At 47.0% G+C, this 14,356-nt stretch overlaps 1 protein-coding gene across 1 annotated transcript in view; it reads right to left on the bottom strand.

Moving 5' to 3' along the window:
* swap70b (switching B cell complex subunit SWAP70b) overlaps nucleotides 1-14,356 on the bottom strand; it is a 143,183-nt gene that overhangs the window by 22,513 nt on the left and 106,314 nt on the right. Inside the window, exon 8 of the mRNA XM_086007984.1 lies at nucleotides 6,513-6,620. Coding sequence (XP_085864110.1) covers nucleotides 6,513-6,620 — 108 coding nt within the window. The remainder of the gene's footprint in view (nucleotides 1-6,512; nucleotides 6,621-14,356) is intronic.

Genomic DNA, 14,356 nt, shown 5'->3' with positions numbered 1-14,356 from the left:
GGACTCCCATCCAATGCCGGAAAAAATTCAACGACCTCACTCGGGTTGTCAGGGTGAGTACCCTTTCCAGTATCCTCCTCATCCCTGCATGTGCACCTCAGTTGATGGCCAAAGGGACCTGAAAGCCCTAATGCCCAGCCCTCATCCAGCAGCTATGGGACTGTCATGAAAAGCACTTGCACATTCAGGAGTTTATACACTGTCAGTGCTATTCCACCATGGGAGGCTGTGCAGGCAAGATCAGGGCTTCACACTGTCAGGGCTATTCCACCATGGGAGGCTGTGCAGGCAAGATGAGGGCTTCACACTGTACTTAGAGACCGTCCTTTCTCTTGCAGGGCAAGCTGGCGCATAACCGGAGACAGCAGCGACAGACCGGGGGAGGCCGTCCTGACCTGAAACAGCTCAGCGACCTAGAGCAGCGAGTGGAGCGGATCATGGCAGGCCGGCTGATTGGCCCCGTCGCCACTGGAAATGCCGACCCTGTTCTGGGCACCAATGACCTCTCTCTTTCCACTTGCGCCTCACACCAGCATCCTTTGCCACTATTGAACCAATGCAGAGCATAGCAGCACTCATGCCTCCCTCGCTGCCACCCTGTCCTCACTCTAAAGCAACTCTTGTGCCTCCCTGCTTTCAGATGGTGACTCGCCAGGTGAGGAGGCGGCCCCTCAAGCTGGCACTGTCTCGGAGTCAGACATAGAGGAGGAGGAAGAGGAAGCCGGCCCATCAGGGACACCCTCAGCCGAGGCAGCCCATGGCCATGATGGGGACACGTCTTCCCTGGAGGGGAGCAGGGGGGGAAGGGTCGGAGGAGAGTGAAGCTCCGGGGCCCAGCGGGCTGCAGCAACGCGGGAGGGGTGGGGAAGCTCAGCGGCCTTCTCCCCAGAGGGAGAGTGTGGCCTCCAGTCCTGTTACGGTGTGCACAGAGGAGGTGCGGCTCCTTGTGGAAATGGGCACCCAGGCTGAGCGCAGGCACACTGAGCTCATGGCTGCAGTGGCAAGGGTGCCTGACTCCATAGAGTCACTGGCAAGGAGTGTTCAGGAATTCGGGGCAGCACAGGCCAGGAGTCTGCAAGAATTCAGTGCAGCACAGGCCAGGAGTCTGCAGGACTTCGCGGCAGCACAGGCGGCCTCCAGCCAAGTGCTCAGTCGTGCCGTGCATTCACTGGCTGGTGTCATCCAGACACAGACCAGGACCACACGGGCACTAACTGCTGCCACCCTCGCTGGATCGGCCAGGCATCGCCGGGGCACTCGCCGCACCGCAGCAGCCCAGCAGTCTGTGCTTCAGCAGATTGCTGCGCATGCTGCAGTGCTGGCCCGTGCGAGTGCCAGTGAATCAGCCGACCAGGGAGTGCCTGTGCTCTGTCAGGTTGGCAGCATTCCTGCAGCCAAAACCGTCACTCCTCCACTGCAGCTGCCACCACCCGTCGGACAGACTGCTGCCGCCCAAGCAGAGTTGGAGCAGTCAGCAGCCGGCCCCTCCAGGCCCAGAGCTGGTCCAGGCCGACCCCCAAGGGCATCTGCCGTCTCACCAACTGACCCTCAGCAGCCTTCCCCCAGCCTTGCTGCAGCCACTGGAGTCCCATTGAGGAGGAGCTGCAGGGCGGGTAGGGGCCACTCACAGAAGCGAGACGGATCACCCTCGCAGGGGAAAAAGTAGAAGGTGTGGCCATATGTGTTGTTTTTTATATACAGGCCGAGACTGGGTTATTTGTTTTTTATATACAGGCCGAGACTGGTGTATTTGTTTTTTATATACAGGCCAAGACTGGTGTATTTGTTTTTTATATACAGGCCGAGACTGGTGTATTTGTTTTTTATATACAGGCCGAGACTGGTGTATTTGTTTTTTATATACAGGCCGAGACTGGTGTATTTGTTTTTTATATACAGGCCGAGACTGGTGTATTTGTTTTTTATATACAGGCCGAGACTGGTGTATTTGTTTTTAATATAAAGGCCGAGACTGTTGTGTTTTTGTTATTAATATAAAGGCCGAGACTGTTGTGTTTTTGTTTTTAATATAAAGGCCGAGACTGTTGTGTTTTTGTTATTAATATAAAGGCCGAGACTGTTGTGTTTTTGTTTTTAATATAAAGGCCGAGACTGTTGTGTTTTTTTGGGGGGGGTTTCTCTGAATTAGTTTGTTATGCGGGAAGGGCACAGAGTTATCAGAGTAAAAAATTTTCTTTAATCGCACTGTCCATGTTTGCTTTTGGAAGTATTTGTTGCCTTGATCGGCTGAGGGCTTGCGGAGTGGCTACATTCATCCTCTTTCATTGGCACAAGCCATTCCCTGAGAGGGGGCCTAGAACCGAGTTGCAATAAGCCGCCGACGGACGGCCCTTATCCCTCCTGTCCGGGTGCTCCTCCTCCTCTGGTGGTCCTCCAATGTCTGCTGGCAGTGGCCGAGTCCTGCGGATAGCCAGGTTGTGCAGCATGCAGCACACGACAACGAAATGGGAGACTCGCTCAGGCGAGTACTGTAGGGCTCCCCTGGAACGATCCAGACAGCGGAACCGTTGTTTGAGCACGCTGATTGTGTGCTCAATGATGTTCCTGGTTGCTTGATGGTTCTCATTGTATCGCTCTTCAGCAGTGGTGCTGGGCGCACGGAGCGGGGTCATCAGCCAGGTGCACAAAGGATAGCCTTTGTCCCCGAGAAGCCATCCTCGTGGGTGAGGCTGGGCCTCGAACATGTCTGCCACAGAAGTCTGGTGCAGGATGAAGGCATCGTGGCTGCTGCCTGGAAAGTGGGCATTGACAGCTAGTATGAGCTGCCTGTGGTCACACACCAACTGCACGTTGAACGAATGGTAGCCCTTCCGGTTGCGGTAATCCTCGGCATTCTCTAGAGGTGCCCGCAAAGCCACATGCGTGCAGTCAATGGCACCCTGCACCATGGGGAAGCCCGCTCATGCTGCAAATCCCATTGCACACTCTTGCTACTTGTCCACGGTCATGGGGAAGGAGATGAACTGACTTCTCCTTCTGAAAAGGGCATTGGTCACCTGGCGGGTGCAGCAATGTACCGCGCACTGGGAGATGTTGCAAATGTCCCCTGTAGCGGATTGGAAGGAGCCGGTGGCATAGAAGTTGAGAGCCACCGTCACCTTCACTGCCACCAACAGAGACGTCCTGCTCCTCAGCTGTGGCTGCAGATCTCTCTGAAGCAGGTGGCAGATCTCTGTGACCACCTCCCTTCTGAATCGCAGCCTCCGAACACACTGCTCCTCAGACATGTTCAGATATGAGAACTGCTGGCGGCATACCCTGGGTGGGTAAGGCCTCCTGTGCCGATGCCTGTTGGCCCTTCTCCATCTGGCCATGACTGGCACTCTCTCACGGCGTCTCTGAGCCCTTTGAATGCAATGCAGTAAGCCAACGTTTGCACCCATTGCAGCCCCCATTAGATGTATCGAATCAATGCTATGGCACTGAAAGTTAAATCCAAGTGCAAAGCTGTGGCCTGAAGCCACAAGTACCTGAGCGAGTGTTGAGTCAAACCAGAAAGCTCTCTCCCTTTGTCTCTCTCCAAATATCCGTCTCTCACAAAGAAGGAGTGAAGCAAAATGGCTGACATTTATACTGCAGGAGGAGTCCCCTTTAATTAGCGCCCCCCGCAGTGACTGGGAAACGTTCCCCTTTACCAGTCGCTGGGGGCGCCAGACGCACAATAGGCCGGCGCCACTGAATTTCCGGTTCGGGGCGCACAAAGGGCGTTGCACCATGAAATGACGTCAGGATCTGCGCACGCAGCTGAGCGCGCGCAAAGGTTTTGCGCCGCCGCTAAATCTTAACTGAATTTCACGAGAGACGCAGATCGCACCGCGCCCGGGCGCTAGCCGCTTAGCGCCCCACTTCTCCTCCTCCTAAGGCGCTAGCGGCTGGCGCAAACAACTGAATTTCTAGGCTATAAGGTGCCACATAAAAGGTTACTGCACAAGATAAGAGCTCACGGGGTTGGGGGTAATATATTAGCATGGATAGAGGATTAGCTAACTAACAGAAACCAGAGAGTCGGGATAAATGGGTCATTTTCCAGTTGGCAAACTGTAACTAGTGGGGTGCCACAGGGATCAGTGCTGGGACCTCAACTACAGGAAACTCTTTGGTTTCCGGCACCGACGGGACCGGCGTATTGCCAGTTGATCAAAAATTCCGGATGACGGAGAGGGTTATCTACCGAGGCTATTTTTAACAAAGAAAAATAAAAAATCAAGAAATGTGCAATATACAGTAATTGGGTACTCACCTACAGAATATTGTGTTAAATGGATGGTGGAAGATGCTTGATTAAGTACAGTACTGCCAGTTGAGGGTAATGCAATGCAATGACTACCAGCAGCGTGGGAGACACACAGTACCCCTGTAAAATGGCGGATCAAAAGAGACTACCGGTTACAGGGTATTGAGGTGTTCCAACTTCCGACAGCGCCAAGAAGCCGAGTAGTGGCAGTTTGGAGAACTACCCCCACTGACTGACTCGGCCACCGCGGGAGACTCGGACTCGGACACATTGCCGGTTATTGAGGTGTTGTTTTCAGAGTGAGAATTTTGCCGGTTAATAGAGAATTCCGGGTATTTAGGTGCCGTTTAAACGAGAGTTTTCTGTATTTACAATCTATATTAATGACTTGGATGAAGGGACAGAGTGTAATGTAGCCAAATTTGCTGATGATACAAAGATAGGTGGGAAAGCGAGTTGTGAAGAGGACACCAAGAATCTGCAAAGGGATATAGACAGGCTAAGTGAGTGGGCAAAAATTTGGCAGATGGAGTATAATGTGGGAAAATGTGAGGTTATCCACGTTGGTAAGAAAAATAAAAAAGCAAATTATTATTTAAGTGGAGAGAAATTACAAAATGCTGCAGTACAGAGGGATCTGGGCGTCCTCGTACATGAAACACAAAAAGTTAGCATGCAGGTACAGCAAGTAATTAGAAAGGCAAATGGAATTTTGTTGGCCTTTATTGCAAGGGGGATGGAGTATAAAAGTAGGGAAGTCCTGCTACAACTGTGCAGGGTATTGGTGAGACCACACCTGGAGTACTGCGTATAGTTTTGGTCCCCTTATTTAAGGAGGGAGGTACTTGCATTGGAGGCAGTTCAGAGAAGGTTCACGAGGTTGATTCCTGAGATGAAGGGGTTGTCTTATGAGGAAAGGTTGAGCAGGTTGGGCCTATACTCATTGGAGTTTAGAAGAATGAGAGGGGATCTTATTGAAACATACAAGATGCTGAGGGGGCTTGACAGGGTGGATGCTGAGAGGATGTTTCCGCTCATGGGGGAATCTAGAACTAGGGGGCATATTTCAGAATAAGGGGTCGCCCATTTAAAACAGAGATGAGGAGGAATTTCTTCTCTCAGAGGGTCGTGAATCTGTGGAATTCTCTACCCCAGACAGCTGTGGAGGCTGGGTCATTGAATATATTTAAGGTGGAGATAGACAGTTTTTGAATGATAAGGGAGTCAAGGGTTAAGGGGAGCGGGCGGGGAAGTGGAGTTGTGGCCAAGATCAGATCAGCCATGATCTTATTGAATGGCGGAGCAGGCTCGAGGGGCCAAATGACCTACTCCTGCTCTTATTTCTTATGTTCTTAAATGCACCGTGAAATATACTTACTATTAATGCCAGCATCAAACTACTCAAGTTGCATAGTGTTCGAGCAGCAGAAGCCTCGTGGAACATTAGCCTCCAGCTACAGTAGTACACCATGGACTGGACTCACTCATTTTTAATCAGTACAGGAAGCAACTTAAGTAGGAAGTCCCTTTTCTTCAATTACATGTGTTGTAATTCAGAAATTAAGTACTGCAACAATGTGCTCTAACTGAAATGCTTTCAAACCTCCAATGATAAGAGATAGCATTAATTGTTTTGTAAATAGCTGTACACCTGGCACTGAGCAGCACAGTGGGTTATAATACTACTTTTTTACTTGTGGGGCCTGGCCTTGAATCCCACCTGGCCTGATATGGATGAGCCTCCACGTATATCGGCCATGAGTGTTCTAAATGAAATGAGTCTGCAAAGGTTTAGCTAAGTTCCCAGTGAGCCAAGAGACCTCATTGTTGATTCATGCAGCAGATTGCTTTCCCGCATTTACTTTTGTGAAACCAACTGCATTAATCTGAAGACACATTTGTGAACCCACAATGCTTTTGGTTACCCAGAGTGTAAGGGCTTTTATACTATGGAGTGCAACCCAGCGAGGGAGTACTACGAGCCTGCCACTGGCTGCACTCTGCAATACAAAACCACCATAAGATTTTAACTAATTTTCTACACAATCAGTACACCAGCTCGGAGAGGCCACTTGTACAAAGATTGACTTCTGTACAAAATAAACCACAGAAAAACAACGCACATTCGATTCCTCACATTCAAACATGAACAAAAATTGAGATGATTTTAAAAGTGGGGCACTATTTGTGGGTATCGTAATAGTAAATTGGCCATGCATGATTATTAAAACCAAACCATAAAGTACTTTGCGCTTACATTTTTTTCTCGCTCCAGGTCCTGTCTGAATCGATCTTGCAGCTGCATCTGTGTCTGCAAACGTCTTTGCTCCTCAAATGCAGCCTGTGTTGCAGCATCCTCCAGTTCCTTTACAAACAGAAGACAAACAGAGTCCATCATCAAAACTCAATATATTATGTTCACCATGTTTAGCGCACTATCCTTATTTGGGCATATGTCGTGACTCTCGGGGGCACCTCAATAGGATTTCTTATTGAGTGAACAGTACTAGTTCAGACTCAACATTGAGTTCAACAATTTCAGATCATAACTACTGCTCCCATTATTTCCCCAAACAGCAGGTGCTGGTAATGATTCTGCTTATGTCATTTACATCTCCTCTAGACCCATCTTTTGTTTCTTTACTTGTCCCATTACCACTTCCCTTTGCCTCGCACCATCATCCCTTTTGTCATTTAAATCACTCCTGCCTTCCAACCTAACACAGACCTTCCCTTTTGTTCTTTCCTCCCCTCCCCCGCCTCTGTACTTGCTCAAAACCTGTAGCATCTCTAACATTTTCCAGTTCTGAAACATTAACTATTTCTCTCTCCACAGATGCTGCCTGACCTGCTGAGTATTTCCAGCATTTTCTGTTTTTTTTTCCAGATTTCCAGCATCCGCAGTATTTTGCTATGGTGTTGGGAGTATTAGTTGAGGCATAGTCACACCTGCCACTGCACATTTCTACCAATAGGTGGAGCCTCATACACTCCCAAAACTTGCAGATCTCCATATCTACAGCCTCATGGCTCCAGAACAATGCCAATATTTCTAGCCTTCCTCCTGGACAACAGCAAATGTGGAACAACTACTCTTCACTTTCTTCTTCCCTTGTTTCAGTTTTTCCCCTTTCTTTGTTTAAGTAAATGATTCATGAAACTTTTCCAAATCAGGCCTAAAGGGCCCACCCTTCTACCAGTTAGCTGTCTCCGCAATAAAAACAGAAAATGCTGGAAATATTCAGCAGGTCAGGCAGCATCTGTGGAGAGAGAAACAGAGTTAACGTTTCAGGTCAATGACCCTGCGTCAGAACTGGTTCTGCAGATGCTGCCTGACCTGCTGAGTATTTCTAGCATTTTCTGTTTTTATTTCAGATTTCCAGCATCCGCAATATTTTGCTGTTGTATTAACTGTCTCCGCAGTTCATTTTCCAGACAGATCCCTCCTGGATCCTCTACAGACTGAGTGCTTGCTATAATATTTGCCTTGCCTTGATTTAACATTTGAGTGTGTGTGGCCGGGCTGGGAGGGATGGGGGAAGAGAGGGAGAAAGATCAAGAGAGTTAAATACTTTTAACAGTGCAATAGGCAAATGCAACAGCCATTCTGTGCCACTAGATCCCCCATAAACAACACCAAGATGATTGACTAGTTAAACTGGGTTTTTTTGTGTTATTAGTTGAGAGGAGAACATTGGCCAAGACACAGAGACACCCAGCTTTTCAAAAAGTACCATGGCTCAAACATCTGCCTTAATAGGCAGAAGAGACCTTGATTTAGCATCTCAAAGGACAGTAGCTCTAAAATAACTATGTCCTCACTACTGCAATGGAGCAACAACCTAGGTCATGTGCTCAGGCCCAGATGTGGGGCTTCAGCATGGTTTCTTTTGAAGAATTGGATTAAGGAGATCATATTTTTTCATCCAATCCTGTCTCTACTCTATGCCTTTTCACAAAAGGTCCAACTGTGTGGGGAAACCATAGGAACATAATCCATATCCCATTATTCCATGGCACAGTTTGGTAGGCATCAGCCAGTCACGTAACCAAGTCACTTGAATTTAACATTAGTATAAATTAAGTATCTTCCTCCACTAGCCAATATCACAGCTGTGCAAAGCCACAGATACTACTGTAGAGTACGATAAGCTCATCTCTGATCTTTAAATAGTGCACGGCTCAGACTGGGGCTGTTATAGAAACAGAGTAATGAGTAATTAACTGCATTTCCCTTTTTTGGAGTCAAGGTATGCAAAGTCTAACATAAATAATTTCCCACCTCATCTATGACACTGAACCTATTTCAGGGAGTTGGAAAATCCAATATGCCCTTGGTTTAATCTGTGAGCCAATGAACTGCAGGCTCCCTGAAACAATCTAATAAAGTTACAACTCTCAGCAGTTTTTTGTTTAAATTTATGAGGGGACCAAGACCCTTATTGCAGGCACCGCCAAAGGTTGAAAAGAATGTAAAGAGAGGGTAAATTTGGAAGTAGCGATTGCATGGGGAGAGATCATCTATATGGAGACTAAATTTAGATTATATATCAATTCAAGTTTTCCTCTCACAGCATCAAAACATTTTTCTATCTCACCAATGTATGATGATATCGAATTACAAAGACGTAGACTACCAGTAAAAACTCAGATCTCGGCCAAATTTATACTCATTGACAATTGATTCAAGTATGAAACATAAGTTTCAGAATGGTCTGGTGAGTAAACATGCTTTCAATGATGTCCTTCTCAGGCAATTATCCTGCAGCTGATTACTGTCCAGGCTCACATATAAAAGAATGGTCAATTAGGACGCCCATGGAACTGTTTCCCAGCAAGTCAGTGACTTTAAGAGGGAAAGGAAGACTAGGTCAGAAAATATGGCGGGGCGGGGGGAGAAGCATGCGCTTGAAGGAAGAAATAAATGAGTCAGTGTATCTTCGGCACCTCATGTCAACAAGACTCAATGCCATGCTCAGTCAGTCATGTGTTTTCTGGGACCAGTTGATTTTCAGGCTATTGCAAACTCATAACTAATGTTGCAAATCAATGGAGCCACCAAGGTAGACAGGGACCCTTCCAGTCACTGACTGACGCCAGCAGAGCAGCCCAGCAGCAAGGAGACTGGGTATGGCAACGGATTTTTTTTTAATGTGAAAAGATGTATTTTAAATCTACTTCTTTTGTATATTTTGAATGTTTGGAGTACATCCTTCCACTTTAAAAAATTGAAACAGAAAAATCAAGGAAATACATTTACACAGCCGCTCAAAACCATTATTGTCTACAGAAGTGAAACTGGTAACAGTTTGTGAATCACATCACACCAAACTGTAGCTTTCATTTTTTCACAAAACTGCTGCTAAAAGACTACCACCAATTCTTTGAAAATCTTTTTAATAGCCTCCCTGTATCACCCCTTCCTCTCTTGAAGGTGTTGCCGCACGATGAATATAGTTCAACAGTCAGCGGCAGTCGATCAGCACCACGGCAAGGAGCCATTTTTAAAATGAGCTCAGACAGCGAGCACTGGCAAGCTATCCCACCATGGCAGGCATCATGGTCGAGCTGGATTCTGATTGTACTGGATGTCTGTACATGTGCACTTCCCACTGAGGTCAATGATAGCAAATCAGGAATGAAAACCTGGTGATCTTTTCTCCACCTGACTCAAGGAATCGGAGATTAACTGTAGCTCTCCATTCTTGCAGAAACGAACTCAGCACAGACTTCAGATCAAACTGGGAACAATCCTGGTCTTTACGGCTCAGTAGTGTGCCGTAGAATGCATTTATCCACAGAGCCATTCGGTGAGGGCTCACATGAACAACTTGTGGTCTCCAAGATCTTGACTGCTCACTCCCTCTCTTATTAATGCATTTACTGTAATTTGAAAAATTGCAGGTAAGCACCTTAAAACTTATAAACAATCATCTGAAGAAAATTAAGAAATCAACTAGCTCAACAAAGACTGGGATGTGAAGCTGAGGCAATCCTGGTCTATGTGCTTCAGCTGCTCAATGGATAAGTTTGCTCAGCCATCCAGGGACCCAACAAAGACATTTGCATTTGATGAAAAAGACAGGTAGGCTATCCTTCATTATCAGCACATGGAGAATAGAAATTAAAGATAAATCTTTAGAGCTATAGAATGGTGATATTGAGGGACTTTAATTACCCAAATATCGATTGGGATAATGGGAGGGTAAAGGGAAAGGAGGGGGAGGAATTTCTGAAATGTGTTCAGGAGAATTTCCTTGACCAGTATGTTCTTGGCCCATCTAAGAAGGAGGCATTGCTGGATTTGGTGCTGGGGAATGAGGAGGGCCAGGTTGACCAAGTGTCTGTGGGAGAACACTTGGGTACGAGTGATCATCGTATCATAAGATTTAGATTAGCAATGGAGAGGAGCAAGGAACAATCTAGAGTGGAACTTCTAAACAGGAATAGGGCCAACTTCAATGGGGTGCGAAAGGATCTAGCCAGAGTAAAATGGAACCAAAGACTGACAGGAAAAACTGTAACGGAACAATGGGTGATCTTTAAGGAGGAGATGTTCCAAGTACAGGCTAGGTACATTCCAACAAGAGGGATGGGTAAAGGAACCAAAGCAAGGGCTCCTTGGATGATGAGGGAGATTGAGAAGATGATGATACAAAAAAAGAGGGTGTATGATGAATGTCAGGTGAATTCTTCGAGGGAGAACCAGACCAAATACAATAAGTTGAGAGGGGAAGTGAAGATGAAAATAAGATTGGCAAAGAGAGAATATGAGAGTAAAATGGCAGTTAACATAAAAGGGAACCCAAAAATCTTCTACCGGCATGTAAACAGTAAGCGGGTAGTAAGAGGCAGGGTGGGGCCTATTAGGGACAAAGAAGTTGATATGTGCTTAGAGGCGCAGGGCAAGGCTAGAATACTCAATGAGGCTACAACTGGAGTATTGCGTCCAGTTCTGGTCACCACACTTTAGGAATGATGTGAAGGCACTTGAGACGGTGCAGAGGAGATTTACTAGATTGGTTCCGGGGATGGAGGATCTTAGCTACAAGGGCAGGTTGGAGAAGCTGGATTTGTTTTCATTAGAGCAAAGGAGGTTGAGGGGTGATTTGATAGAGGTGTACAAGATTATGACGGGTTGAATAGGCTAGACGGGGATAGGCTGTTTCCACTAGTTGATGGTACAAGGACTAGGGGACACAGATTTAAGGTTTTGGGCAAGAGATACAGGGGGGACGTGAGGAAAATATTTTTTACGCAGCGAGTGGTGAGGACCTGGAACTCGCTGCCGACGAAAGTGGTGGAAGCGGAGACACTCAATGTTTTCAAGGGGAGACTGGATAGGCACTTGAGGGAAATAAACTTGCAGGGCTACGGGGATAGAGCAGTGGAATGGGACTGACTGGATTGCTCTACAGAGAGCTGGCACAGACTCGATAGGCCGAATGGCCTCCTTCTGTGCCATTATGACTCTATGGCCTAGAAATTGGGTATAGCCCCGCTTGAGGCGTTAGAACTGGCGGAGCGCTAAGTTTATAGCCAGACGAAAGTTATCGCTGCCTGGCGAGATATTGGGTTGCATCGCCCCCAAAGGGGATTGAGGCGCTAATTCAGCCGTTGCACGGTGCTCTTAAGGCGCAAAAGTTCAGGCGCTACTCAATATCGACGCGGACGGGCGCAGCGCAGGTGATCTCAATTACGGGAAACCACGAGACCTCCAGGCGCCGGCCGGCTCTTAAAGGGGTGGGTCAGTCAGCCTGAGCTTCAACACCCAACGCCCTGTAGGCCTCAGAATCGGCGCTCGCCCTTGTCTGGCGTTACAAACTTGTTCAGCATGGAGAAGGTTAGACAGAGAGCAGAGCGCTTCAGCATTGAGGCTCTGGGCCACTTGGTGGCTGCAGTTGAACGCCGTCGAGATGTCCTGTATCCGGATAATGGCAAGAGGCCGAATCAGAAGGCTTACCGACGATCTTGGAGGGAGGTTGCTGTGAGGGTCAACTCCAGCAGCATGGCGACCAGGACCCCTGTTCAGTGCAGGAAGAAATTCAACGACCTCACACGGATCGTTAGGGTGAGTGATGGTTTAGCAAACTTCTGATTAATAAGAACATAAGAAATAGGAGCAGGAGTAGGCCAATTGGCCCCTCGAGCCTGCTCCGCCATTCAATAAGATCATGGCTGATCTGATCCTAACCGCCAATCCACTATGACAGGACTATCTCCTGAATCTAACAGAATTAGACACACGAAACAGGAGCAGGATCAGGCTACACGGCCCTTGGGCCCGCTCCGCTACCCACAGGGCCATGACCGATCCGAACCTAGACTCATGTCCAAATTCCTGCCCGCTCCCCATAACCCTTAATTCCCTTTTCTTCTAGGAAACTGTCTATTTCTGTTTTAAATTTATGTAATGATGTAGCTTCGGCAGCTTTTTGGGGCAGCATATTCCATGGACCTACCACCCTATGAGTGAAGTAGTTCCTCCTCATCTCAGTTTTGAAAGAGCAGCCCCTTATTCTAAGACTATGCCCCCTAGTTCTAGTTTCACCCATCATCTGGAACATCCTCCCTGCATCCACCCGATCCAACCCCTTCATAATCTTATATGTTTCAATAAGATCGCCTCTCATTCTTCTGAACTCCAATGAGTAGAGTCCCAATCTACTCAACCTCTCCTCATATGTCCATCCCCCTCATCCCCGGGATCAACCGAGTGAACCTTCTTTGTACTGACTCGAGAGCAAGTATGTCCTTTCTTAAGTATGGACACCAAAACTGTATGCAGTATTCCAGGTGCGGTCTCACCAATACCTTGTACAACTGAAGCAATACCTCCCTATTTTTATATTCTATCCCCCTAGCAATGAAAGCCAACATTCCATTGGCCTTCTTAATCACTTGCTGCACCTGCATACTAACCTTTTGAGTTTCGTGCACCAGGACCCCCAGATCCCTTTGTACTTCAGTACTTTCCAGTTTCTTGCCATTAAGATAATAACTTGCTCTACGATTTTTCCTGCCAAAGTGCATAACCTCACACTTTCCAGTATTGTATTCCATCTGCCAAATCTCTGCCCACTTACTTAGCCTGTCTATGTCCCCTTGCAGGTTTCTTATGTCCTCCTCACTCACTACTTTCCCTCCCATCTTAGTATCATCTGCAAACTTTGATGTGTTACACTCGGTCCCCTCCTCCAAATCGTTAATATAGATTGTAAAGAGTTGGGGACCCAGCACTGACCCCTGCGGAACACCACTGGTTACTGATTGCCAGTCTGAGAATGAACCATTTATCCCAACTCTCTGCCTTCTGTTAGATAGCCAATCCTCTATCCATGCCAGAATATTACCCCCAATCCCGTGATTTTTTATCTTAAGCAATAATCTTTTGTGTGGCACCTTGTCAAATGCCTTTTGGAAGTCTAAATACACTACGTCCACTGGTTCACCTTTATCCACCCTATATGTTACTTCCTCAAAGAACTCCAGCAAATTTGTCAAACATGACTTCCCCTTCATAAAACCATGCTGACTTTGTCTTATTAAATTATGATTATCCAAATGTCCTGTTACTGTCTCCTTAATAATGGACTCCAAAATTTTACCTACCACAGATGTTAGGCTAACCGGTCTATAGTTTCCAGCCTTCTGTCTACTGCCCTTTTTAAATAAGGGTGTTACATTAGCAGTTTTCCAGTCTGCCGGGACCTTTGCTGAGTCCAGGGAGTTTTGGAAGATTATTACCAATGCATCCACAATCCCTACCGCCACTTCCCTCAAGACCCTAGGATGTAAGCCATCAGGTCCAGGTGATTTATCCGCCTTGAGTCCCATTATTTTACCGAGTACCACTTCCTTAGTGATTTTGATCGTGTTTATCTCCTCCCCCCCTATAGCCCCCTGCTTGTCCAGTGTTGGGATATTCTTGGTGTCCTCTACTGTAAAGACTGATACAAAATATTAATTCAGTGTTTTTGCCATCTCCATATTTCCCACCATTAATTTCCCGGTCTCATCCTCTAAGGGACCAACATTTACTTTAGCCACCCTTTTTCTTTTTATATAACTACAAAAACTCTTACTATCTGTCTTTATATT

The sequence above is a fragment of the Somniosus microcephalus genome, chromosome 15, assembly GCF_052327205.1.
Source record: "Somniosus microcephalus isolate GS21.2 chromosome 15, FLI_Smic_1.0, whole genome shotgun sequence".
In the NCBI taxonomy this organism is placed as follows: Eukaryota; Metazoa; Chordata; class Chondrichthyes; order Squaliformes; family Somniosidae; genus Somniosus; species Somniosus microcephalus.
Note: the sequence above shows the minus strand (reverse complement) of the source record. Positions and strands in the feature narration are given on the sequence as shown.